At 42.6% G+C, this 27,497-nt stretch overlaps 1 protein-coding gene across 1 annotated transcript; it reads left to right on the plus strand.

The window, feature by feature from the left end:
* Window positions 1–2,368: 2,368 nt before the first annotated feature.
* RPF2 (ribosome production factor 2 homolog) lies at window positions 2,369–19,391 on the plus strand. Its single transcript, XM_071548912.1, has 10 exons — window positions 2,369–2,427; window positions 4,080–4,212; window positions 4,956–4,993; window positions 5,582–5,621; window positions 11,095–11,176; window positions 11,269–11,345; window positions 12,523–12,622; window positions 17,454–17,556; window positions 18,510–18,654; window positions 18,965–19,391. The coding sequence occupies exons 1-10, from the start codon at window positions 2,405–2,407 to the stop codon at window positions 19,157–19,159; spliced, it is 936 nt and encodes a 311-aa protein (XP_071405013.1). The 5' UTR covers window positions 2,369–2,404; the 3' UTR covers window positions 19,160–19,391.
* The last annotated feature ends 8,106 nt before the right edge of the window (window positions 19,392–27,497 follow it).

Raw genomic sequence — 27,497 nt, forward strand, 5'->3', positions numbered from 1 at the left:
TAAATTTTCTAATGCTGAAGTTTTTGTTTCTGTTTCTATTCGCAGACTGGTCCATGTGAGCATATTGTGGTGCCCAGCTAGTCTGTGGGTTGATACTACACATTGCTACATAAATGCTGTGTGACAGTATAAATTTATATCACAGTTGAGTGTGTGGTGCACTCAGAATAATGTTTTTTAAAGCACAACATTTTTTTAAACAAAAACATTGTCTTCCTGACCTTTCTGTCTTCCTGCCTTTCTGTGCCTCCCTCAAAACAGTGTAACTGCAATAGTGAGAATGGGAACACCTAATTAATTCCAGAATAATTATGTAATAGTTTCATTAGTAATGATCACAGACATTCATTCCCAGCATTGTTCACAGCACAGAATCAGTAAAGAGAACTCATCAAAACCACAAGCATTGCAAACCATCAATCACACTATTCTTTTTTTTTTAATGCAGAAGCAACTTGAGTCACAGAGGGAAAGGGAGGCAGGGAGAGGAAGGTGAAGAAGGAGAGGGAACGTATTCTGTACACCTCCAGCCTGGGTATGGATCTTTCACAGGGTAGTGTCTGCACTGGAGGTTTCAGAGAGACCACTCAGCCATCCCTCTGCATTTAACTGCAGCCATGGGAGTTTAAAGGCATCATTCAGACTTGATTTGTGTGGTGCTGATAAACAGAGAATAATTATAACTGGAATAACGATCTTGGGAATGTTATGAACTGATAAAATGCATGCTCCTGTCTGCCTGGGGAGCATTTGTGCTGGGCTGCTCTTGCTGACAGCTGGACCTCCTGCAGAGGAGGCTGGGTCGGACAGAGGGTGAGCTCGCCTGGTGTGGACCCTTCAGCGCCTGAGAACAGAGAGGGGCTTCCAAGAGTTGTTCTCTGTCAGAATGCAACTCTCATGTTTTGTTAACCATTGCTTAGTCTGTTTCTATAAATGTGTGAGCTTTTTTCCTAATGTACAAGGAATATTCCAGCAGAATTGGTTTCTGGCTTTTTTCAGCCTTTTCTTTCTGTGGAAAGAAACATTGGAGCTGTTTCTTTGCTCTACTTTGCCTGGGAATCAGTATTTTTTAAAAACATTTTAGGTATATCATAAACTATGAGTACCTTCATAATATTTTTCATAGAATCATAGAATCAATTGGGTTGGAAAAGACCTCCAAGATCATCAAGTCCAACCCTTGGTCCAACCCCAGTCCATTTACCAGATCATGGCACTCAGGGCCACGGCCAATCTCAGTTTAAAAACCTCCAGGGATGGGGAATCCACCACCTCTCTGGGCAGCCCATTCCAATGCCTGATTACTCTCTCTGGAAAGAATTTTTTTCTGATCTCCAACTTAAATTTCCCCTGGCAGAGCTTGAGCCCGTGCCCCCTTGTCCTATTGCTGAGTGCCTGGGAGAAGAGACCAACCCCCACCTGGCTAGAACTTCCCTTCAGGTAGTTCTGGACAGTGATGAGGTCACCTCTGAGCCTCCTCTTCTCCAGGCTAAACAACCCCAGCTCCCTCAGCCTCTCCCCAGAGGGCTTGTGCTCCAGTCCCTTCACCAGCCTTGTTGCTCTTCTCTGGACCCGCTCCAGCCCCTCAATATCCTTTCTGAACTGAGGGGCCCAGAACTGAACACAGTACTCAAGGTGTCGCCTTTTTATATTTTTTATATTTTAAATTTCCCAATGCTCAAGCTTTTGTTTCTACTATTATTAACCCTAATTTTTGCAACCCTAGTCACTCTTATTTGTTCCCTACTCCACCTTCCAAGAAATCCTGTGCTGTGAGTCCACTGCTGCTGACAGCAAATTCTTTCCTCATTTTCTAGGAAGAAAAAGGCCCAGTGAGTTGCTTATTTGAACTGCAGTTCCAAACTGGTGGGCACGGGGGACAGGATCACAATATGCTGAGTTGGAAGGGATCCACATGGATCATCCAAGTCCAACTCCCAGCCCTGTGCAGGACGGCTCGAATGATCACACCCTGTGCCTGAGAGCATTGTACAGACGCTTCTTGAGCTCTGCCAGGCTTGGTGCTGTGAACACCTCCTTGGGGAGCCTGTTGCAGTTCCCATCCACCCTCTGGGTGGGGAACCTTTTCCTCATATCCAACCCAACCCTCCTCTGGCACAACTCCAGGCCATTCCCTTGGGTCCTGTCACTGGTCACCACAGAGAAGAGATCAGTGCCTGTCCCTCACTTCCCCTCCTGAGGAAGCTGCAGACTGCACGGATGTCTCCCCTGAGACAGCGATGTTCCAGGCCGAGCAGACCGAACGGTGCAGCCTCTCCCATTCCAATCCCCAGTCCATACGGGACGAGAACGGCGGCACCGCCTCCCGCGCATGCACCTTTGCCCGCCCCGCACTCCCGGCGGATGTGACGTACCGGACGCCGGTGCCGCGCGTGGTGCAGCGATGGACGCGCTGGACCGGGTGGTGTGAGTGTGCGGGGTGTGCTCCTGTCTGGGGTGGTGTGAGTGTGCGGGGTGTGCTCCTGTCTGGGGTGGTGTGAGTGTGCGGGGTGTGCTCCTGTCTGGGGTGGTGTGAGTGTGCGGGGTGTGCTCCTGTCTGGGGTGGTGTGAGTGTGCGGGGTGTGCTCCTGTCTGGGGTGGTGTGAGTGTGCGGGGTGTGTTCCTGTCTGGGGTGGTGTGAGTGTGCGGGGTGTGCTCCTCTGTGGGGTGGTGTGAGTGTGCGGGGTTGCTCTTCTCTGGGGTGGTGTGAGTGTGCGGGATCTGCTCCTCTGTGGGGTGGTGTGAGTGTGCGGGGTTGCTCTTCTCTGGGGTGGTGTGAGTGTGCGGGGTGTGTTCCTGTCTGGGGTGGTGTGAGTGTGCGGGGTGTGCTCCTCTGTGGGGTGGTGTGAGTGTGCGGGGTGTGCTCCTGTCTGGGGTGGTGTGAGTGTGCGGGATCTGCTCCTCTGTGGGGTGGTGTGATTGTGCGGGGTGTGCTCCTGTCTGGGGTGGTGTGAGTGTGTGGGGCTGCTCCTCTGGGGTGGGGTGCGGAATCTGCCCCTCTCTGGGGTGGGGTGAGTGTGAGGGATCTGCCCCTCTCTGGGGTGGGGAACGGGCTCTGCGGCCTCCGCAGCTGCGGCGAGGGAATCCAACAGAAACATGCGAGAAAGAGGGAAATCGAGCGCTGCCGTCTTTTTAGTGGTGGTCAGGCAGCCCTTGCTCAGTTGGTAGCTTAGAGGAACCGCAGTGCCCAGCTGGGGTTGGATTTGTGCGTTTCTGTACACCTGAGAGAACTGTCTTGGTCTCTGTCGGAAGTGTCAGTGGAGCCCAGGGACAGGAGGAGGAGCAGTGATGGCTATAAACTAAAGCACAAGAAGTTCCACCTCATCATGAGGAAGAGCTTCTTTACACTGAGAGTGGCAGAGCACTGGAACAGGCTGCTCAGGGTGGTCGTGGAGTCTCCCTCTCTGGACACACTCCAAACCCACCTAATGAGTTCCTGTGTCACCTGCTTTGGGTGTCCCTGCCTTGGCAGGGGTTGGATTAGGTGATCTCCAGAGGTCCCTTCCAACCCGAACCATTCTGTGCTACCTGTGTCCTTGTGTTGTTTGTTTTCAAAAAGAAACTAAATGCTTCACAGGGAAGATAATCTGGTGGAGAAATGTATTTCTTAAGCCATGTAGTTACTGATTTTTATAAGGTGTGTCTCCCCGTGAAGGCTGGTGGGATGGATAATGCCCGGCGCTACTCTGTGGTTCCTGCCCACAGATATGCCATACTCTTCCCATAAGCGAGTCTGGCTCGGGGATGGAGCTGGTGTAAGGGGAAGCTTTCAGCCTGTCAGTAGGCTGGGAATTCTGATGTAGCTTAACCTCTAAATTAACAAAAACTAAAAAGCACAAGACTGTAAAATTACCTTTGCTAGCTGGGGGGCACAGACAGGAGGAGTGGCATTGTAACATGTCCATCTGAGATTGGCATTTTGGCACTAGTTGTAATTCTACCAGCTGGAATTAGTCTGAGTCACTGAAACAAGTTACTTGAACACAGCTTGTTCCAATTATAGCTTGGTTTCACTGTTTTCTGTGGTGTCAGGTGTTGTTACTAATATTAAGTTTTTAACTATTAATTTATTGTTACAGAAAGCCTAAAACTAAGAGAGCAAAAAGATTTCTTGAGAAGAGAGAACCCAAGATTAACGAAAATACAAAAAATGCTATGCTCATAAGAGGAGGAAATGCAAACTTAACAGTGACTGAAGTGCTTAAAGACATTGTAAGTTATTGAATGTAGTGTGTGACTTTCTCTTTCTTACAAATTGCATATTCTCTGCTGGACTATCAGTATTTTCATATTCTCCCTGTATCCCAAATCTGAGATCGACCAGGTCTTCCAAAGGTGTCATTACCTACTTATTGATGGAGATTATTTTCTTCCAGTTTCTTCTTTGGCAGAAGTTTTGAGTTTGGTCTCTTATTTTTTCCACATTTGTCCAGCATATAAGGTGAAGTGTTGCCAAGTCCATTTGAAAACAAGAGGATTAGGTACAGAACTGGGACTGTATCACACAGCTAAGTCAGATCCCAGAATCCTGTTATGATATTGATATGGAGCTTTCAGCCTCTCCTAAAACTTTTAAGTTACCAATCCTTGTCTCCTTACTCCACAGCTTAAAAATATTATAGCTGTTCCTACACTCTTTTCTCCTGTTGTTGTTTTTTTTTTCTTACCATCTTAGGCTGCTGGTTCTCCTTGTACCCTTATAATCAGAGGGATTCTATTACGTGGCTTTGATTTCAGCTGCTTCTCAATTTCTACAAATAATTTCTTCAATCAATTTGGAACCAAGATTGTCATCAATTTGAAGGGTATTACTGTCAGCAGGCTTTTTGAGGAGCCTTCTAGACTGACCTGCAAGAATAGTTACTGTTTCATGAGAATATGTAACTTGTAGGGTTATAGAGAAAACAGTGCTGGGCATGTTTCAGACAATGACACATGTGGTTTGTGTTTTGCAGTATGCTGTGAAGAAGCCTTTTGCTGTACTGTATAAAAAGTAAGTGATCTCACTTTGACATCTTTGAGTGTTCCACAGGCAGCTTTTGGGAATTTCAGAGCATGAATAAGATGCTGAGCAGCGTGGGGGCTTGAACAATGGCAGGGCTTGCCTAAGGTGGCTGAGATGGCTCATAATGTTGAATAGACTGGAAACAAGCTACACATGCTCAGCATTGGTGTTGAGCCCTGTTCTGTGGCAGGTGGTGCGGAGCAGGATTCAGCTCAAAATGGGACCCCAGTGTCTGTATGGATGTGGTGCACAGACAACTGTAATGGCCGAATTTAATGTTGAATGAACAGACAAAGCAGTTGTTCATGGAGTGTCACTGCTGGTGATGGTGCTCTGGAAGTCAGGCCCCAGGAGACAGGAAGTGTGGAGGAAAGTGCTTAGAATGGCAGTGGCAGCACTATGGCATTCCTGTCAGTATTAATGTGACTTGTGGTTTGAACTCAAACTGAGCCTCTACTGCTGGAGTTTCTGGTAGAATGCAGAACTTTAATATTATCAGAGAACTAGTTAGAAGTGGCTGTCTGGGCCTGGTTTTGTTTTTTTTTCTTTTAACATTTTTTTCCCCCCTCCTCTCAGGAAAAATATTACCAGGCCTTTTGAGGATCAAACATCATTGGTAAGTATAAACAATGTGTTTTCTCTTACAAGATTTTTGAGCAGGCTGTCCTCATGTGCCAAAAGATGCACCATCAGGGAAGAAGAGTAGCCTGGCTGAACAGAGAGCTTTGGCTGGAACTCAGGGATAAAAAAAGAGTGTGTCACCTTTGGAAGGCCTCTCAGAAGGACTACAAGGATGTTGTGGGGGAATATGCAGGGAGAAAATTTTAAAGGCTCAAGCCATATATAATAACCAATCTGGTGGTTGCCATAAAAGACAATTAAAAATGTTTTTACAAATACATCAACCACACAAGAAGCTTTAAGGAGAATCTCCATCCTTTACTAGATGCAAAGGGAAACAGTGACAAAGGATGAGGAAAAGGTTGAGGTACATACTGCATTCTTTGCCTCAGTCTTTAATAGCAACGCCAGTTGCTGTTTGTGTACCCAGACCCCTGAGCTGGAAGAGAGGGACAGGGAGCAGAATGAAATCCCCATAATCCAGAAGAAAATGATTGGTGACCTGCTACACCACTTAGACACACACATCTCTGGGGCCACATTATTTTAGTTTTCTGAAGTGACATAGCATATGAGCAACTTGTTTTCAACTTGGTGAATTCATAGGTTAAAATGGTTAAATGGAGAGGTCCCAGCATTCTGTGACTTCCCTGTCTTTGAACAGAGAAAGAAAAGCCCAGCAGAGTACCAAATGGAAACATATGCATCAACTGTGCATGCACAAGATGGTTGCTGAGGATTCTGTTCCGATATTTAGTCAAGAACTTTCAGAAAATTGCACAATTTCACTTAAAAGTGTGTTATTTGCCATGACAAGAGCTTGCAGAAATGGCTCTTCAGAGGCTTGTAGAGTGCTTTGGAAGGACAGGTGTGTGTTTGAAAATACATAAATACATTTGGCGATATTCCTCTGTCTGGCTTTGGTGTTGATTCAGAGCTTTAACTTCAGGGTAATTTATGAGCAGGAAGTCAAAAAATAGAGGGACCAATTTTAAGATTGTGTCTCACACATTTGCACTTCCATCAGAGTTTTAACTGCTGAAATAGGTCTTTCATAAAAGCAGTCTGTGTATTTCCTCCAGCAAAATGAGAGAAAGGAGATAATGATGTACAGCTGTGGTTTTACTGTAAAGTCAGAAATGAATTATCCAGAAACCAGTTGTTTAGTTCCCAGAGATCATGGTTTGGTGACATTTGCTCTGTGGCACCGTTGACTTTTACAGGGAAATAAGGGTGGCTTTCCCATGCATTGAGGCAGTTGTTGAAACAACTTGCTGAAAATGCACACTGAAGTTAGGGTTTTCATAGAATCATAGAATCGATTGGGTTGGAAAAGACCTCTGAGATCGTTGAGTCCAACCCTTGGTCCAACTCTAGTCCATTTACTAGATCATGGCACTCAGGGCCACGTCCAATCTGCGTTTAAAAATCTCTAGGGATGGTGTATCCACCACCTCTCTGGGCAGCCCATTCCAATGCCTGATTACTCTCTCTGGAAAGAATTTTTTTCTGATCTCCAACTTAAATTTCCCCTGGCAGAGCTTGAGCCCGTGCCCCCTTGTCCTATTGCTGAGTGCCTGGGAGAAGAGACCAACCCCCACCTGGCTAGAACTCCCCTTCAGGTAGTTCTGGACAGTGATGAGGTCACCTCTGAGCCTCCTCTTCTCCAGGCTAAACAACCCCAGCTCCCTCAGCCTCTCCCCAGAGGGCCTGTGCTCCAGTCCCTTCACCAGCCTTGTTGCTCTTCTCTGGACCCGCTCCACCACCTCAATATCCTTTCTGAACTGAGGGGCCCAGAACTGAACACAATACTCAAGGTGTGGCCTCACCAACGCAGAGTACAGGGGAAGGATCACTGCCCTGGTCCTGCTGGCCGCGCTATTTTTGATACAGGACAGGATCCCATTGGCCTTCTTGGCCACCTGGGCACACTGTTGGCTCATGTTGAGCTTCCTGTCAATGAGTACCCCCAGGTCTCTTTCTGCCTGGCTGCTCTCCAGCCACTCTGTGCCCAGCCTGTAGCGCTGCAGGGGGTTGTTGTGGCCAAAGTGCAGGACCTGGCACTTGGCCTTATTGAACTTCATCCCATTGGAATCAGCCCATCTCTCAAGTCTCTCCAGATCCCTCTGCAGAGCCCTCCTGCCTTCCAGCAGATCGACACTCCCTCCCAACTTGGTGTCATCAGCAAATTTGCTGATGATGGACTCAATTCCCTCATCTAAATCATCAGTAAAGATGTTAAACAGGACTGGACCCAACACAGACCCCTGGGGAACACCACTGGTGACCGGCCGCCAGCTGGATGCAGCTCCATTCACCAGCACTCTCTGGGCCCGACCCTCCAGCCAGCTCCTAATCCAGGAGAGGGTACGCTTGTCCAGGCCATGGGCTACCAGCTTTTCCAGGAGTATATTATGGGAGACAGTGTCAAAGGCCTTGCTGAAGTCCAGAGACCACATCCACAGCCTTCCCCTCATCCACCAGGTGGGTCACCTGATCGTAGAAAGAGATCAAGTTGGTCAGACAGGACCTGCCCCTCCTAAACCCATGCTGGCTGGATCTAATCCCTTGTCCACCCTGAAGGTGCTGTGTGATTGCACTCAGGATGATCTGCTCCATTACCCTGCCAGGCACGGAGGTCAGGCTGACAGGCCTGTAGTTGCCAGGGTCCTGCTTGCAGCCCTTTTTGTGGATTGGGGTGACATTCGCCAACCTCCGATCTGGGACCTCCCCAGAGAGCCAGGACTGTTGGAAGACAATGGAGAGCAGTTTGGCAAGCTCTTCTGCCAGCTCCCTCATCACCCTGGGATGGATCCCGTCTGGTCCCATAGACTTGTTAGGATCCAGCTGGCTCAGTAAGTCAGTAACTATTTCCTCCTGGAATACAGGAGGGCTATTCAGCTCCCTCTCCCTGTCTACCAGCTCCAGAGGCCAGTTGTCTTGAGGGCCACCTGTCTTAGTGGTGAAAACTGAGGCAAACTAGGTGTTAAGTACCTCAGCCTTCTCCTCATCTTCCTTAACTATATTTCCCTCCAAGTCCAACAGAGAATGGAGGGTTTCCTTGCCCCTCCATTTGTTATTAATGTATTTGTAAAAGGACTTTTTGTTATCCCTAACTGAGATAGACAAATTTACTTCAAATTGCACTTTTCTTTCCCTAATTTTTTTCCTGCATGACCTAGCTCTATCTGTAAATTCTTCATAAGTAGCCAGCCCTTTTTTCCATAGTCTGTGAACTGTCTTTTTATCCCTGATTTCTTGCAGAATCTCCCTATTTAACCAAGCTGGCCGTCTTCCCCTCCGGGTGGCCTTTCGGCACACTGGTTTTGGGGATATTGTATCAAATAAATATGTGTATGAAGAAAAAGAAATCATGTATGTGCTCTGCGCATGAATGCATTTCCTTGTCTGAAATAAAGGGGAAACATATCTAAGAAATACTCTGTAAATAAAAGGGAGAGTAGGGGAGAGATAGCCCATGTTCATTAAAGATTCTTTTTAAAAATGTGAAGGCAGCCAATATTGAGTGCTAGAGTAGTTATTCAAGTTGTATTGGACAGTTGAATTAAGGCATTTTTCATGTTATATGAACAGAAAAATCATGGTTACAGTGTAGATACATCAACATAAAAAGTTAATCTCCATTGATACAGATGCAGAGATGTGGTGGTAGTATGTGCATCTGTTCTGGGTTTGGCATGATGCACAGTGGTGCAGCCATCCCTAAAATACCATAATTGGAATGGAAAACTTACAGTAGGCAGCAAGGAAAGAGTAGAGACATTATTTGCTGAAACTGAACCTCTTGCAGTGCCATCAGCAGGGTGACTTGGTTTCACAGTCATATAGGGACTAGCTGATTATCAGCTGACCACTGGCCTAAACTGATAATTTCTGGGAAAATGTGAAAGCTAAAGTAATCTTGATATTTTAAAAGGGGGTCCTTCAGGGAACCTCAGAACAAGGGTCTTGGGTCATTGAGAACAGTATCAATAAATAATCAGAGCCTAGAAAGGTATGGAAAGTCAAATCAGGTTACTTTGTGGGATTTTTTTCTTCATTTGATTACAGGCATTTTTTTGAAAAGGGCAGTTTTGCAGTGTATATGTTGTTGCAGTATATGCAGAACACATTCGAGGCATTTGAGTTTCCTGCATCTTTTTAATAAAATATACATCTCTTAGAGAGTGTACAGATACCAACAGACAGTGATTAACAGAGCTGTATGAGCAAGTGTTCTTGGCCTGTCTAGAGTCAGCATTTTTCAGGGACCTGGTGGCAAAACTCCATGCTGAGCTGGGTGAGTTGTACATTCAATTAATCCATCCTCTCCAGGTGTCTCTCGACCTCCCAGGGGGACAGAGCTGCAGTGTCCTCTCTGAGCTGCTGCTGTTGCAGGGGTGGGAGGAGATGAAGTGTCCTTTTCTGTGTTACAGCTGCTGAGTGTGACCTTTGTGGAGTACTGGATGGACCGTGTGTATCTGTGTATATCACAGAACCACTGTTGGCAGACACAATGAGGAGCTGCCTTGAGAAGCGGCAGTGTATAAAAACACTTTGGAGCTGGACATCCTCGAAAAAAATTCCTCTAGTTTTGGCTCTGGACATAATACCATAATACGTTCTCTGTCTACTCCCATAATAGGTTCTCTGTTTTTAAGTAGCATCTTAACCTTAAATAATAAATTTATTGAAGTTGCTCTGTAGTAGGATTCTTGTGCTAAGGCACTCAGCAACAGGACAAGGGGACACGGGCTCAAGCTCTGCCAGGGGAAATTTAAGTTGGATATCAGGAAAAAATTCTTTCCAGAGAGAGTAATCAGGCGTTGGAATGGGCTGCCCAGAGAGGTGGTGGATTCACCATCCCTGGAGGTTTTTAAACGCAGATTGGACATGGCACTGAGTGCCATGATCTGGTGAATGGACTGGAGTTGGACCGACGGTTGGACTTGATGATCTTGGAGGTCTTTTCCAACCCAGTTGACTCTATGATTTGCAGATATTCCTAGACTTGCTGTTGAGGGAATTAACTGGCTGTTCAGAAGCTGTTAGGCAAAGCTAATATGCTACATAAAGTTTAGTTGGGTAACTAAAATGAAGCATTACAGCTGCATCCAGCTTGCAAATACTTATCGTCAGGCAAAAAGAAGTGGATGAAAGTATCTTACGTAGAAGCAAATAATGAGAAATTATGAAAAAAGATGTTACAGATAAAATGGCAAGAAAAAAATTGCCTGGCTTGATCTTTAAGATACAATAGGAAATAAAAAAGCAAATTATTTGTACCTTGAATCCAGCTGCCAGTTTTAAGTTAAGTGGACCTGGACATACTCAAAACTCTTCTGGTAAGTGCAGGCAACTTCTCCTTAAGTAGCTCCTAAACTCACATGTTTGTGATATATACCTTTGCAGAATATTTTCAACCCTACAACCTGACTCATGGGTTTTGTTTTTTTCCTCAATTGCAGGAATTTTTTTCCAAGAAATCAGATTGTTCTCTGTTTCTGTTTGGCTCTCATAACAAGAAGCGACCTAACAACCTGATAATAGGTACTATGTCTCATTGGGGTTTTTATTGGGATAGCAGGTATAGTTTCCAGTGAATATTTAAATAGCTGGGTTTTCTTTTTCTCCTCTCACAGGTCGCATGTTTGACTATCATGTCCTAGACATGATTGAATTGGGCGTTGAGAAGTTTGTGTCCCTGAAAGATGTCAAGGTAAGGAACCACTAATCCAGTGTTTCACTGACACCTACTGGTGAAGTTTTTTGGTGCGTATTTTTCTGTGCTCTAAAGTAAATTAAGTTGATTAAAAAAGTGTTTCATGCAGTATTTGAGGGTTGCTAAATTTGTATGCTCCAGAATGTTAACTTTATGCTCTGCTTTTTAATTTATTTTGGTCGTTTTAAGCAAGCTTGCAACTTTCTATGCAAATTGTGGTTTAGTCTTGGTTTCTTTCTAATATTTTACTTTTAATTCAAGAGCTACAGTTACAAAATTGTCAGATTCTGCTCATGGTAGGTTCCTATATAAACTGGTGTAGGTTTTAAAAACCAAAATTCTTGTTCAAAAATTATAACCAAAGAGAATTATTTTGCCAACTGACATAATTCCAAAACTTTCTTTTGCTTTTAGTACTTCATAAATGCCATTTTTTGCGGACTACACTTAATTCAGACTGGGAGATAACATCTTTGATTATTTAAATCCAGAAAAAAATAACATTTATGCCTATGTTAGACTCTCTTTGGCAAGACTAAAACTTGCTTCATATGAGTGTACTTTTGTCCCAAGCAGTTCATGCACTGGAAAAATAAGGAATTTTTATTATACTTATTACAGTGTATAAATTGGCAGAGCAGTTTAAAAAATAGCAAAGAAATTACAGTTTATAAATGTAAATCTTTCCCTTGAAGTCAGATTATAGAGGGTATCTTCATAAAATTTTTTATAGCAGGGAAATTATAGTTAAATAAATGTACTTGTTTTCCAGAATTAAAATTATGTGATTGACTAGACTGTTTTGTTAGCCTTTTTCATGTACTCTCTAGTATCAGAATAAACTTTCTTGCCTGTAATTTTAGTTTTCTTGTTTTTAACCGCAGTCAAAATCACTTTTTTTTTCCACTGGAAGGTATTATCTTATACATTTTGTAGTAAAGAAGCTCTCTTTCTTTAATCCAGAACAAAGAATAATACAATTCACCCTTTTACAAAGTTCCTCCATACACACGCAGCATTTTTCAGTGAAAAAATAAGTGTCTGTTCAGTCCACACTGACCACAGGTCACAGCAGTTTTTCATTCAGTGCTGAATGGCTGCCCACCTATTAAGTCAATAATATGCTCCCTAACACAGTCTGAATTTTTGTTGTTTTAAAATTCTTGTTGCACAGAACAGTAAATGTCCTGAAGGAACAAAACCTATGTTGATATTTGCTGGTGACATGTTTGATGTAAATGAAGAATACAGAAGACTGAAGAGCCTTCTTATTGGTCAGTATGTTGATCATTTGAGCAGTGGGATTGCATAAATCTGTAGTAGTGTGATCTGTTGGGAAATGCTGATTTGTCAGTAAATGCTTATGATCAGTACAGAAAGAAAATAAGAAGAGGCACTTGTAAGTTTTGTGTTATGCTAAACTAAAGTTAACTAACCATCATGACCCTTAGGTGGGGGGAAAAAAGACTGGCCTAAAATACTCTGAAGTTCAAAACTTGGATTCACCAAAATTCATCACTTTGATTATGGGAAAACTGTCATTTTTCAGAATGTCTTGACCTTGTAATTTTACTGGATTGTCACTTTTTTAACCAAGTAATATTTTGAAGTATCTAAATTGAAATCAGTAATGAAAGTGTTTTCAGTTGGAATTTCCACCATTTCTAACAAATGTGCCATTGATTACAGTACTTGGAAAGAACATGGGCAGTAAAACTGAGCTGCAGGTAATAGTTGTGCCCTAACTTCAAGGTAGGCTTGGAATTTAGGAAGCAAACTAGCATTAAGTTTTTTACTATGTCAAGGCTGGAGACTCTGGAAGATAAAGCACATTGTAGCTTTTTCAGACATAAATCATAGTGTGCTGTGTTTCTTGACACTTAAACAATGTGTCTTGCTTAGTAGGATTAGATCTGGTGAGGGTAGGGTGGTGTGTTTTTTCTTTTTAATAAGTTTTCTAAAAATAGATTATTTTTTTTAAAACTCTTATAAAATACTGAATTTGACCCAGTAACAGTCTTGTTCTTTCAGTTCCATTCTTGGGGTTTTAGGCAAACAGTTAAATGACTGTTCTTTAGAAACAGACCTTAAAAATGAGAATTTTTGTTCCTTCAAGCAAGATGTCTCATCTGGAATGAGACTGAGAAAGGGAGCAGGAGAAGAGAAAGTTTTCATCTTCTCAGTACAGGTGACTGGTTCTTGGGGATGGATGAAAGGCTAGTAACTGAGCTTATAAGTCTTTGAAGGTGGGTGAATATTGAATACAAAGATAAGTGAGTTTTAATACTGCATGTTTGTGTTGCTATAAATGAGTATTTACACTGCAGGAAGCAGGTGCTTTTATTTTCTGAAGTGTATCTTGTTCAGGCATCCACACAGAATCACAGACTCGGCTAAGCTGGAAGGAACCTCTGAGATGATCAAGTCCAGCCCTGACCAAACACCACTTTGTCAACTAGACCATGGCACTAAGTGCCACGTCCAGTCTTTTCTCAAAAAGTTTTCGGAATGGTGACTCCACCACTTCCATGGACAATCCATTCTAATGCCAAGTCATTCTTTCTGTGTAGAACTTCTTCCTAATGTCCAACCTAATCCTCCCCTGATGCGGCTTAAGACTGTATCCTGTTGTCCTATCACTGGTTGCCTGGGAGAAGAGACTGACTCCCAACTGGCGACAACCTCCTTTTAGGTAGTTGTAGAGAGCCATAAGGTCTCCCCTGAGCCTGGTTCTCTCCAGGCTGAACAACCCCAGCTCCCTCAGCCCTCCTCACAGGGCTTGTGCTCCAGACAACTGCAGAGTGTTGGCAGTTGGTGTCCAGATGTGCTCATGCACCCCATGATCAAACAGCTTGAATGAGAGACATCCATAGCAAGATAGTTACCCGATAACTAAGTAATCTATCTTGTCATGTTTCTTTTGATGTTCATCTGGCCTTTCTTCTGTCCTATTTATTTGCCATTAATAACTCAGCAGTCAAATGCACTTGACACCCAGTCTTTCTTCTTGAGTGTACTCCAAAGTACACCAGGTCTTAATTGTTATGCTGATTTCTGTGAAATACCTGGATGCAAAACAATAGACAAAAAGGTTAAGGCGAGTAAAGACTTGAATGTATTATTATCCTGCTTCAAAACTGCCCTTAACTAATAGGGAAGAACTGATTCTGTTTCTGCAAAAGATGGTGCCTTCAACCTACCACTCTTGCTAAACAAGATAGAAAAATGTCTTTATAACATCAGCAGCAATTATTATGTTGCTGTACCAGTACTGTTGGGATCCCAGAGGGAATATTAGATAGCTGACAGCTTCTTGTTGCCAGAGCAGTGGGATGCCAGTGATGCTGGTGAACAACTAAGCTTTCATTGGCTTTTGTGATACCAAAAATGCAAATGCATGTTTGGAATATCATCTGACAGCAGTTTCTTTAAAAAAATAAAGGCAAAGCTGAGTTACTGTCTTCATAATAACCAAACCATATAGTCTGGTTAACTTGTGAAGTGGAAGAATTTGTTTAGGAGAAATAAATGACAGCTACATTTTCTTTAGAGACCTGGAAGGCAAAGACCTCCCATTCTTTCTCTTTTTTGATTTCATTGCCCTCTGATGTGGTGGTGTAGAAGTTAATTTACAGTGTAAGTTCTTGGAATGCAGTTCATGAAATTTATGCTTGGATCTATAAAATGTTTTAACTCTTGCAACACTGCCTGCTTGCTAATTCTGTTAATTGCACACCTATTTTATCCTAAAAATGACTAGGCACTGTAGAGTTTGCTTGTATACTTTCTAAAACATTAGTTTGCAGGAGACCTCTGCAATTTTAGATTGACTATTACCTTCTTTGTAGAGCCTTCCTCACACAGACTATCCGAGTGTTTCTAAAGATTTCCTTCTGGCCAAGAAAGGGCATGGCTGGGAAATGTCTGGGATACAGTTGAAACTGCAGTAATGCTAACCATTGCATACAGTTAAATGCCACCCTGACCCCCGATCCCATCAGATCTTGGAAGCCAAGCAGGGTCAGCCCCGGTTAGTACTTGGATGGGAGACGTCCTGGGAATACCGGGGGGGTGTAGGTTCTAGTCCCGAGGACTTCCCTGTCACTGGCCAAGCTTGCTCGGCCGTGGCAGATGGACCTCAGGACTTAAACGGTGGGGCCAGTTCTGCGCACGCTGTGCCTCACCTAAAAAATCCACTCTGCAGGCTGGAAGGGCACACCCACGTGGGGAGAGCCCTGCCCAAATCTTCCTTCTCTAATCTAGCCATGATGATGAATGCTAACCATAGCTCCATAGAATACAGTGTTACCAGCTCTTGTATACAAATTGATACAGAAAGAACTGGGTAGACTTACATTCCAAAATACTTTAAGAATTTAATCTGGAAATAGAAAGGTCCTATGAAGCTCTCTGCAGGAAAGAGCAAATTAGGCGTTCTGGAAACATGTTTGAGGACAAGGGGGAGAGAGAACCTAGGAATGGAAAGAAAGGAGAAAGCAAGTCTCTAGTCCAGCCAAAGCAAAGTTGTAAATTAAGAGTACATTAAAAAAACTTCACCTCTCTGGGTATACTGAAGTGTAAGGTTTCTGCAGCTGTGCAGTGTTGCCAGGAAACAGAAATTCCTGACCACCTGCATTTATTGGAAAAGATCATCCTGTGGGTAAAAAGATGTATGATGCCTCAGGAAAATATGAAGGGGAAGTGTTGCCAATAAAACCACTGTAAACGTAAGCTTGTGTACCTGTAGAGAACTAGTCAACGAGAAAAAATATGCCACAAGCAAACAAAATGTTTTATTTACAACTTTTCCTCTAACGACAAGCTCAACTCAAAAAGAGAGAGAGTATTTAATTGACAAAAATTTCCTGGCCTGACTCCAGCAAGACTTTGTTACTTTCCAGCAAGACTGTTTTGGATGGCACTCCGACTCTGATTCTCTTGAAAAAAGGTAGTGGAGGAAAAGACAGCTAGCCAAGGGATCTGAAAACGGGACAGAATGGGGAAGACTGATGTGTTTTGCATCTGTTAGCATTTCTCCTCTGTTTCAGCATTGCCCTGTCATGTTTATTAGCACACCTTGTTCCCTTGGTCAAGGTCACATTCTTTCTCCACCGCTGGCATATGTTGGACAGATTGCTGTGCTCATTGCAAGCTCTCTGATTGCCCAGTGTATTTTCATAGCCTGATATAAAAACCTTGCTACAGACAGCTCATTTTGTATTTAACCTGTGTGTTTCAGTGTTCTCTTTGCAAACTAAGCAAGTATTTCAAATGTCTTAATTTTATAGATATGTTGCTTATTAAATACAGAAAACATTAGATGTAATGGCAAATACTGTTTTACCTAGAGGACAAACATGCATTGTTGTGAGGGAGATATGAAAGAAATGATGTATCTAAACCTTTTTCACAGAGAGAGAGAATGTATGTAAGAATAGACAAGATACAGTTTTGATCTGTTGTAAAGTGGTTTTAATCCCTCTTTCTGTTCTTCCAAATCTAGCTGTGATAAAGAAGCAAGTATCAGGTTTGAATCATGTCTTTAAACAGCTGCCCGAGCAAATGGCTTCTCTGTACTGATCTGTGTTTAGCTGAGCACTAACTAGCCTAAACACAAAGTAGGATTTTTTTTTCTAACTTTAGAACTGAATATGTAAAAGAATAGACAATGCAATTATTCCAATTACCTTAATAATGCAAAGTCACCACTCAGGAATTATCCTTGCTCTTTTCCATGCACTTACTTTCAGGTAGTGCTCTGGCATTATCTTTGGGGAGTCGCCGTGTTCCTGTCAGGATTTCTATACACATGTGGATTCACCAGTGCACAATAACACGTGCAGTGAAGTATCTCTCTGGTGTTTTGGCCAGGCTGCAGTTTTAAGTAGCAGCTATTCCATGAGATTCTGATGGAACACTCAGCTTTTCTAGGCCATCCCATATATAGCCTTGCTTAGTTAAATGCAGGAAAAATATCTTTATAGCAGTGGAGTTCACATCAGTTATATGGGTCCATTTTGAAATAAACCAATTTGTTATAGCCATTTCTTGATTTTATTCTCAGCTGAAAATCCTGGCATTTATTCTTTTTAAATGCTCTTTCAGATTTCTTCCGAGGTCCTACTGTGCCCAATATTCGTTTGGCTGGTTTAGAGTACGTTCTGCATTTCACAGCTGTAGATGGCAAAATTTACATGCGAAGCTATAAGTGAGTATGTGTTTCATTTATCTGATTTTTAGTACACTTGTCAGCTTTTCCCTAAATTTAACCTGTAGTTGTGTAATTGAACTGGCTTGAGCTGCATTTAAAACACGCAGTTTGTAGAGGTGCTCCAGCATAACTCAGAAGAACTTGTACAGCAGAAGGAAAACACATGAGCCCTAAATCTGCTGGCTCCTTCTTTGCTGAGCTCCTCCTTGCAGCTTGGAGGGGTGCTCTTTCATATGGCTGGATTAGTAAGATGGTGTGAATTAACTTGGTGGATTCTGAGTACTGTGTAAGACTTCATAGACTTAGTCTGTTCTCAGACTGATTTCTAGGACTCCTTCACTTAGGTGTTTGCCAGAGAACTACAGGTGGTAGGCTGCAGCCAGAGATACACAGGGGAAAACAGGAATAGGCAGGACAAGACAACCCTTCTTGCTACATTGGTGTTGACCCTCAGGTTCATGACCTGCCTTAGGAGACCATGAACATTTATGGCTTGTTCCATGCAATTTTTATTTCTCTTATTATAAAATCACTTTAATCAGTTTCATTCTAAAAACAAAAACCCGAAACCCTTCCTCAGATGGTGCTCAGGTTATTTTGCTGTAAATATTTTTCATGTGTGTTAATACCCAGGGTGCTGTTTTGAAATTGAGGAGTGATAGGGCTATCAGTCCTGGCACTGAGTTTTAACAGCAATACTGATTATACTGGTCTCATTAAACAAACAAACAAACACTATTAGCCAGGTTATATTTTGGGTATGTTCAAATAGTAATGGAATAGATTTAATATATTATGAATTTTTATTGGGGGATGTCTTTCTCAATAATAGAGTTAGTGGTAGCAGTTGATTTAATTTTCAGCTGCAAAATTGAACCTGCCCTTTAGGAAGATGGATAATTCTTTACCACTAGGGACAATGTTTATTTTTGTTGTTTTTCCCATTATAGAGTGCTTCTGAAAAAATCTGGCTGTAAAATACCCAGAATTGAACTGGAAGAGATGGGACCTTCATTAGATCTTGTTATGAGGAGGACACATTTAGCTTCAGATGACCTTTATAAGCTGTCTTTAAAACAACCGAAAGCCCTGAAGGTATGTACCTTGGAAAGTGCAATACTTTGAGATCTATCTGTAAAGAAGAATAAAAGCTGAAGTATTACTTTTACTGTATATTTGACCAAAGCTTACTTTTATCTAGGCCAGCTGAGATTTCTAGAGCCACAGCACTTCTGTGGTGTTCAGCTGGCACCCAAACTCTCCTCTGGAAGCACTTAGAACACATAGCACAAATCTTCATCTCTGAACTCCAAACAATGTGCACAGCCTTGCTTTTAGGCACTTGATTCTCCCCAGAGCTCCTGATGCTCTACTCAGAAATACTAACATTCTTCTTCCTTTACAGCCTAAGAAGAAGAAGAATATCTCCCATGATGTGTTTGGTACAACTTATGGTCGAATCCACATGCAGAAGCAAGATCTTAGTAAACTGCAGACACGGAAAATGAAAGGGTTAAAAAAGAGGCCAGCCGAGAAGTTGGCTGAAGATGATGGGGCTGAAGATGGTGGGGCTACTCCCAAAAAGTCAAAACCAGCTTAATAGCCTGGAACAGCTTTGAAAACTCACCGTACTGTCAAATTTAGTAAATATATGTATTGTAATATAGATTGTCACACATCAAAGATTGAGCTGCCATTAGCTTTAGTTTTATAAAAAATACCTTTTTAATACTTTGTCATTTGAAAGGCAACATTGGGGTTTTGAGCTTTAACATGGAACTTGGTTATTTAAAATAAAAATGTGATATAACTTGATTAATTTTCCAAAGCTGAGTATTTGTTCTCTGGTGTTAGCAAAATATTCTAGTCAGGCGGTGACTCATTTCCTAAACAGTTTTCATAGAATGGTTTGGGTTGCAAGGGACCTTAAAGACCATCTATTTGTAACCCCCCTACCATAGGCAGGGACACCTTCCACTAGACCAGGCTACTCAAGGCCCTGTCCAACCTGGCCTTGAACACTTTCAGGGATGGGGCATCCCCAACTTCTCTGGGCAGCCTGTTCCAGTGCCTCACCACCGTCACAGTGAAGTGTCACACTTTGCAGTTGGCCCTGTTAAACTTCATGAGGTTTGCACAGTCCCACCTCTCAAGCCTGTCCAGGTCCCTCTGGATGGCATCCCTTTCCTCCGGCACGTTGACTGCACCATGCAGTTTCATGTTACTGGCAACCTTGCTGAGGCTGCGCTTGGTCCCACTGTCCATGTTGCTGATGAGAAAGATGTTAAACTGGCCCCAGTATTGACCTCTGAGGGGTGTCTTCACTTGGGACACCATCCCCTCCTTGTTGAGAGCAAGGTCTGTCATAACATCTCTCCCTGTTGGCTGCTCTGTCACTTGGAAGTTAGTGCATTCCAGGAACCTCCTGGATTGCTTATGCCCTGCTGTGCTATCCCTCCAGTGGGTACTGGGGTGGTTGAAGTCCCCTGTGATGCCCAGGGCTTGTGAAGGTGAAGCTGCCCCTAACCATCTATAGAGGGACTCATCTGCTTGGTCTTCCTGGTAGGCAGCCTATAGCTGACTCCCCCTGTAATGTCACCTGTCACTGTCCTCTTTTTAATCCTGATGCATAAGATTCCGGTTGGCTCCTCATCCATCCCCAGGCAGCATTTCATGTGCTCCCTGATCACTGACATAGAAGGCAATGCCCCTTCTTTGTCACTGCTGCCTGTCCCTCCTAAAGAGCCTGTATCCTTCCATTCCAACGCTGCATTTGGCAGAGCCATCCCACCAGGTGTCAGTGATGCAAATGAGATCTTAGCCCTGCAGGTGTGTGCACATCTCTAACTCCTTTTTTATCCCCCATGCTGTGTGTGTTAGCATAGAAGCATTTAAATTGAATCACCGATGCAGAGACTTACTGGTAGCAGTGGCTGAAATTCCTCTGTGCTGCCCTTCAGGTGCTCTCCTGTTGACCTGCAATCCCTCTCCAGGCTTTGGACGTCTCTTGTTGGCATCAAAGTGATTGGAGTGGGATGGATTGAGTTTCCTTTCCCCCAGGAACTTCAGTTTAATTGCTATCATGTTGGGAAATCGATCAGTTCTTTTCCTAACTTCTGCACAGGACCAGAGCAGTGTATGTGCATAATATACACAACTTCTCTGTTCATTATTGTTTATGTGTTTCAGATTTTGCACAACTTCAACGCTCTATAAACCATTTCTAAATGTGAACTCAATATGTGTTTGATGCCATACTATGCTTTTAACTATTGCACCAAACCCTGCTTTACACTGGCAGAATCAGGAATGATTAAGGTGTTTTTACTGTGTTCGTCACCATGGTAGCAAAGTACCTCATATTTACTTTAGGCATAAATGAAACCTTTACAGTTTGAATTTCCATCTTTGCTGCTTGATTTGTGCTCAGAATGGAAGTATGTGAAGCAACCATAAAAGGTACCTTTTTTAAGATCTTTTTTCTTCTTGCCCTGCTTTCCTCCAAAGTTTGTGCTCAGGAGTTAATGGAGACTCAGCTACATTTTAAATTTAGCTACAGTTTTAGAATTCAGTAAGACTGGCGTGGTGTTCTGTTTTGGAATATTGAAAAGCCTGGCTTTTTTACTTCTACTTGTCTCTTTAGAAGAAGATGTTACTCTGCTCTTATGCACAATTAGAATAAAAGTGTACACATTTTATCATGAGCAAACTTGCTCATCCTAGTTATGTTTTTAATGCTCTATCTTTTCTTGCTAGTTTTCTAATCAGCTGAAATGTCACATCAGAAATAGGTGGTTTGTTATTTTCAATTGTCTTCTGCATCCTGGATGGAAGTACTTATGGGAGAACTGAGCTGTAACTGTGACTGTGCAAATGCCACACATGACGTTCTTTCTGCACTCATTTGATAACATTTCTAGTATCAGAAAGGGAGGGCTTTAACAGTTTGGGACCATTTTGGAGGCACAAACATATTTATCATCAATGTAGTCACATGGCTCTCTCTAAATCCTTTTCTTCTGTCTATAAGCATGTGTTTGAGCAATTGATGATTCCATAAGCTACTTCACATTTGTATTTCCCACTGCATCTTTCTGAAGGACTAATCACTAGGTTTTTTTCTGAGAGCTGTGTTTGGTAATAGATGGAGAAGACCTGCACTAATGAGCATGCTGTCTATTACAAGCTCAGAGTCGTAAAAGTCATAGTAAAATACTGTAAGTTCATAAAAGACAGCATGCCGATAAAGACTAAGTTGTATTTTCCTAATTTGGAAGCTATTTTTGGTGCTTAATTTGGTGTTTAAAAACTCAATTTCTTAGCAGTAATGTAGACTATCTAACACCCTATTACCTCTTAGTGTAAAAACTGAGGGAGTTGTTCAGTAGAAGCCCTAGGAGATAACTGGTTTCATCCTGGTGTGGGTTTTATTTAATGCTGCTGCTTGTTTGCTCCTTGTATGAAGAGGAGTCTTGGACAGGTGAGGGTTACTTTGCTTTCTAACTCCTAAGTGTTACTGTGCAGCTTCAGAGAGATGGTAAGTCCTTGAGCATGGGAAATCAGTCAGTGGGGAGAACCCAGGTGCATTTACTCACCCTTTGCAGAGTGTTTTGTCCCACATAATGAAAGGTGGAACATGAAATGCCTGATGTCCCACACCAATAGCTGTTTGTGTGAATACCGTTTTAAGTGTAGCTTTTGTATTTGTGAAATAACAGCCACATGGTGGACAAAAATGCATTAGATATGTGAAGCAAGAATAAGATCTTCTGGATACAGTGTCAGGATATTTAGGCTGGTTTTTTCATTCTAATCTTTTTGAAGTTATATTGTTATCCAGGATTAAATTTTGCTCCTCTTCTAATAAATACTTTGTGCTACCCAAAATGGTGCCATTTTAGTGCAAATTCTTGTGTGGAAAAAGGAAATTATCTCTTATTTTTCATGGAGGAAATTAACAACTCTGATCTCTGTATGACAAAATAGGATGAAGGCAAATTAACAACTAAGATCACTTCATGTATTTCAGAGAAGTTTCAGCCTCGCTGTGAAGCACTGATAAAGTCACAAGGCTAATGTGTACAGTGTGTATAACAGCCCCTCTGCATCGTAGGCATTTGCTACATTCCAAATACCTGATTCAGCTCAAGGTGAATGGTGATAAGAAGGCTAAATATAACCTTTCCAGTGGCTTGATCTTATTTTCCAGAGTCTCTCAAAGTATAGGAAATTTGTAGCTGTGTGCATGGAGAACAGAACATGCAGTGCTCAAAGGGCAGCTGATGAAAGGGGCTTGCCTTACCTCAGTTACCCTTGTTTCCAGAGTTCATCAGACTCTGAAAACACATTAACATGGCCCCGGGGTCTGCATGGTATGGGCAAGGCATAACTGGTATGTTCATCCCTCTCCTCTGGCTTTCATCTTACCTTCCAATGCACTGGAGATAACTTTATTTATGGTTGAGCATAGTAATCACTTTGGTTTCAAGAAAATGCCAGTGGGCAAAGCATGGCTCCTGAGGCTGTACCTGTGGGGTAAGACAGAGGTGGAGTTGCAAATCAGCAGTGAAGCCTGTGCTCTCTTTAGTCTGGCTGGCAGGATGGCAAGGGCAAGGAGGGCATGGTTTGAGCCTTCTGTGAACACTCAGTCTGTGCTGATGTTGCCCAGTTGTGCTCGTGGTGTCTTCATTGCTACTGGTAACTAGGCTATTGTCATAGATAACTAATTATATACATATAATTTATAGCCTTCCTGCACTGTAAGTTCACCTGACTCTTTTAATGTGTGGTAGAATTATAAAAAGTAGCAAGAGAGGTAGATACTGAGTATCAAAACCTGTTAGGTTCTGGGGACTCCCACATTTTTTGAATCCACACTGGGTGCACACAATCACAGCCTTAGCTCTGTGCTGGTATAACATGACAGACTGAACACTAAGAGCATTGAGTGGTGTGTGTTTGAAAAGAACATATGAACTCCCTTCTCCTTCCTGGATTTCGTAGGTTTGAGTTTACAGTTCCTTAGCAACCTTATTTGTTTTCAGTAAGTGCTTTCTGGGTTTGATTGTGAGGTATTCCCTTCCCCACTGGCTTGGTTGCAGCTGGGGAGGGTTAGAAAAGGGTGTGAAAAGAGGACCTGGCAAACACACTGACTGCTGCCTCCTCCAGCCAGGGGAAAGGAGGCTGAGCATTGCTTATTCTAGATACTATAGAATATAAGGGAGCAGGGGAGTAGGTTAAGGAGATTAGAGCAGAACTCTGTTAACAGAGACATTTTCATTATTAAAGAGGGGAAAGTGGAAAATGTTAGCTGTGCATAATATATGTAACATAGCCATACATAATACATGTTAACATGTGTATTACATGTGGTGCAGAGTTCCCGCCTGTCCCCAAGTGCGATTTATCTCCTTTTGAACTCTGCTGAAGTGCTTCTAACAGTGCTGACACATCCCAGATGCAATCCGAAGACCAAGCTGAGAAATAGGTCAGTTTGCATCAGAAGTCAGGTTTCCTAAAAATGTACAAGGAAAAGAGATATGAGGCTCCTGAATGCGAAGTCTCTGTAGAACTGCCTTCCTAAGTGAGTGTATGTTCAAAATTAACAACATGGCTAGCACTGGATAGGAAGAACAGATTTGCTCTGTTGAACATAGTTGACAAAAACTCCAGAATTTTGAGATTTATGGTTTCTGAGAGACCTACCTGACAATGTTGCGAATCGATTATTTTGGAGATCGTGGTAGGCGGGAGGGATCCAAATGCTACATGGGCAAAGAAGTGCTGGTGGGCATTGGGAGAGGAACAATTTATAGGTAAACTGGGATTAAGGCTTGTCCTAAATAACACAGGAATCATCTACTCGGAGCAATCAGTGAACCCAGTGGGTAGTCACTGATGAAGAAAGTTCTAAGGCATCTGTTCCTCATTTGTTCTTGTTTTCTCTGACTTTCAGTCATATTCTGCCCACTTGATCTCTCCCACCCCATCTTCCCACTTCCGTAACATAAGCACAACCTAATTCAGGGGAAGTAGATGTAAAATTTTGAGTAGAACTTAGCAGAGAGTATGCATGGTTAATGATATTACCTCAAAATCTCATTTTGTTCCCTATTTGCCCCTTGATAATCACAAAATTCTTCCTGGGATGCAACACAACACCTAAGAAATCTGGATTTCTCACTCCATCCATGATCCTGAAGTTTGCCCATCTCTTTTGATTGCTGCAAATTTCTCCTCTTGACTTCCTGCACTCTCACAGTCTCCAAAGCAAACCAGACACAGCTGCAGTGACCCATTTCCTACTCCTTGTACAGACCATCTCTTTGTGCTGGCAAGAAGCTGAGTTTCTGGTCCTTTATTGTTTATGCACCATAAACCGTATTTCTCACATATAGAGAGGTGCAATGCAAAGTAAGGTGAACTTCAAAATCTCTGCCTGTGTCCCTCTTTCCTAACATTAATGTGCACTCTGTGGAGAAGCCAGTGCTCAGCAGGTGTGCAGTGACAGAGCCTTCACTTAAGACCAAGCTCTGTATGACCAATTCTAAGTCTGCTTTAGGTGCTGGAGTTATTTCTTCCCCTTACAAATCTGCAAAATTAAACCCTTGATGGCTGCTGCTGGCCTCTAGGCAGGAGAATTACTGGTGCTACTTTATGCTGTGGAATTATTGCTGCAACAGTGGCTATCTAGCTGTAGAGAGGCACTCAGGGGCCTAACATCATCTGTTGCCAAAAGATAGTTTAAAAGCCTCTTCCCTCTCTGCTTGTTTTTCAGATAAAGGCATATTCCTCCTTCCGAGTCATGTTTTTATCTTTTTCTAATCCAAAAAACTCTATGAATAGTTACAACTTTTCAGTTTTAATTGCAACTTGCTAATGTTTTTCTCCAGTGGCAACTGAGCTCCTGGGCTCAGAAGTTGCTCTCTCCTTTGGAGGAAGGTGAGGAAAGCAATGTAGAAGTGAGGCAGAAGAAAAAATTCAGGCAAAATGTCTCTCTCTCTCCTGGTGTATGGTGTTCTTGAGTGAGCCAGAAACTAGTCTCCTAATACAACAAAGAAATGGAAGACATTTAGCAGTAAAAATTCACCCCGAACATGACTAAGCAAAATTGAGCTCTCCTGGTTCTCATGAGCGAAGACCTTTTGGCACGAGTCACTGCCAAAGATGGGTGGTCACAGCTGTTGTATCAGGGAGTTTGTATTGGGACACTTTGTTGCAAACAGTGTGATGCAGAACTTGCATTCACCTCCCATCTCTGCCTTTTAATTTTTTTCCAATTGAAAACAGATTACTATGAACAATTAATGAGGATCTCCAAAGTGCACATGCAGCATGCCAATAAACAGTAATGAGCTTTTAATTTATAAGAGGCAATAAATTTCAGCTCCTGCTGTCTTACCATGCACACAGGAATTATTCCTTGCGCAGTAGGGTTACTTGAAAGAAATGTCAGACAGGCTTTATGTTTTATGTTGTGAAAAGAAGTTTATAGGTGGTTTTCTTCTTTCTTTTTTCCCTTTTTTTCTCCTTTCTTCTCTGAACATACCTGAGATACCTAAAGGCTTCCAGGATATTGCAGAAAAACAAATGTACGCATCAAGTGCACTCTGTAGTTAATGAGTGAGGGGTTTCTGTCTGTGTTTCAGGTGGTCGTCTCTTCAGGGCTGAGCAGAAAGGCACACAAAAGATTCAGAGACCTGGTAACTGCTGAGCATTTTCTTCTCACTTTCCTTCCACAGAAAGAGGGATACCCACCCTTCCTACCATTACCCTTCTCCAGTTTCTCAGAGGCAGTAGGTAAAAAAAATAACCAAACCCACAAACCAAAACCTTTGTAGATAACACCATGTGGGGAGTTCAGCAGCAGTGCTGACATGAGGAGTTTGGAAAGTGCAGCTGATTGTGGGACTGGCAACCAGATCAGGGAAGTGAACTTGCTTGAAAAGGTAGAGGGAGGAGGAGGGAAAGGGGGTTTGCTTTGTTTTGAAGCCTAGATCAGCTCCCTGATCTGGCTCACAGCACAACTGGGTGGTGCACTGCTGCACTGGGGAGGAAGCAAAAGGCTTGGGGTGAGATGGGAGATGCAAGGGAGCTCAAGTCTTGTATTGCTGCTTAGAGTAATATCTGTGAGATGGTGCCCAAGTTTGAGAATTACTGTGGTTCTAAGTTTGTTCTTCAGAAAACCAATAGGGTTTGTGACTTAAATTTGTCAGTAAACTTTATCACTACTTTCCTGATGAAGATCACTTTTATCACCATTTTACAGATGTGACAGCAAAGGTTAACTGACTTTTTCCAAATGGATTTGACCTTTGGGAACAAACCTCCCAGAAGTGCTGAGTTTCTTCAACAAAGACCAAGGCCACCCAGCCCTGGTCAGTTGTAAAAGGGATCCTAGGTCATCTCTGTGCCTTTTAGCAAAACACAAACATATCTGTTCAGACTGGTTTTAAGGCAGCCTTCAAACTGATATTCAGGAAACTTATCCTTTCCATCAGGAGTAACCTTTTGACAAAACTCATTATGCAGTTTCTGGTTTAGATGGAAAGATTTTCTCCACTATGAAGATTTTCAACACACTTTTTTTCCCTCTGATGCTATGGAGCCAAGGTGATTAACAAGACTTTTTGAGCTGCATTAAAAGATTTTGTTTAATGAACTTGAATAAAAGATTAAGTTGGGCTTGTTCTAGTCTGAGCATGGTCAGAAATGCTGTATGGTATATCACACTTGGAAAGCTAACACTGCATCCTAGCATGAGCCTCAAATGTTTTGAAGGTAGATTTAGTAATTTTCTCCAGTTATGAAAATATGTCAAATTTCATTTAAATTCCATTAGACCCCCACTGCTGTCTCTGGGATGCAATAGCTGATTTAAGTTCTCAGTTACTTTCTTTCCAATTCCTGGAAGGAAATCTATTCTGTGGCTTATGTGG

The sequence above is a fragment of the Pithys albifrons genome, chromosome 2, assembly GCF_047495875.1.
Source record: "Pithys albifrons albifrons isolate INPA30051 chromosome 2, PitAlb_v1, whole genome shotgun sequence".
Classification (NCBI taxonomy): Eukaryota; Metazoa; Chordata; class Aves; order Passeriformes; family Thamnophilidae; genus Pithys; species Pithys albifrons.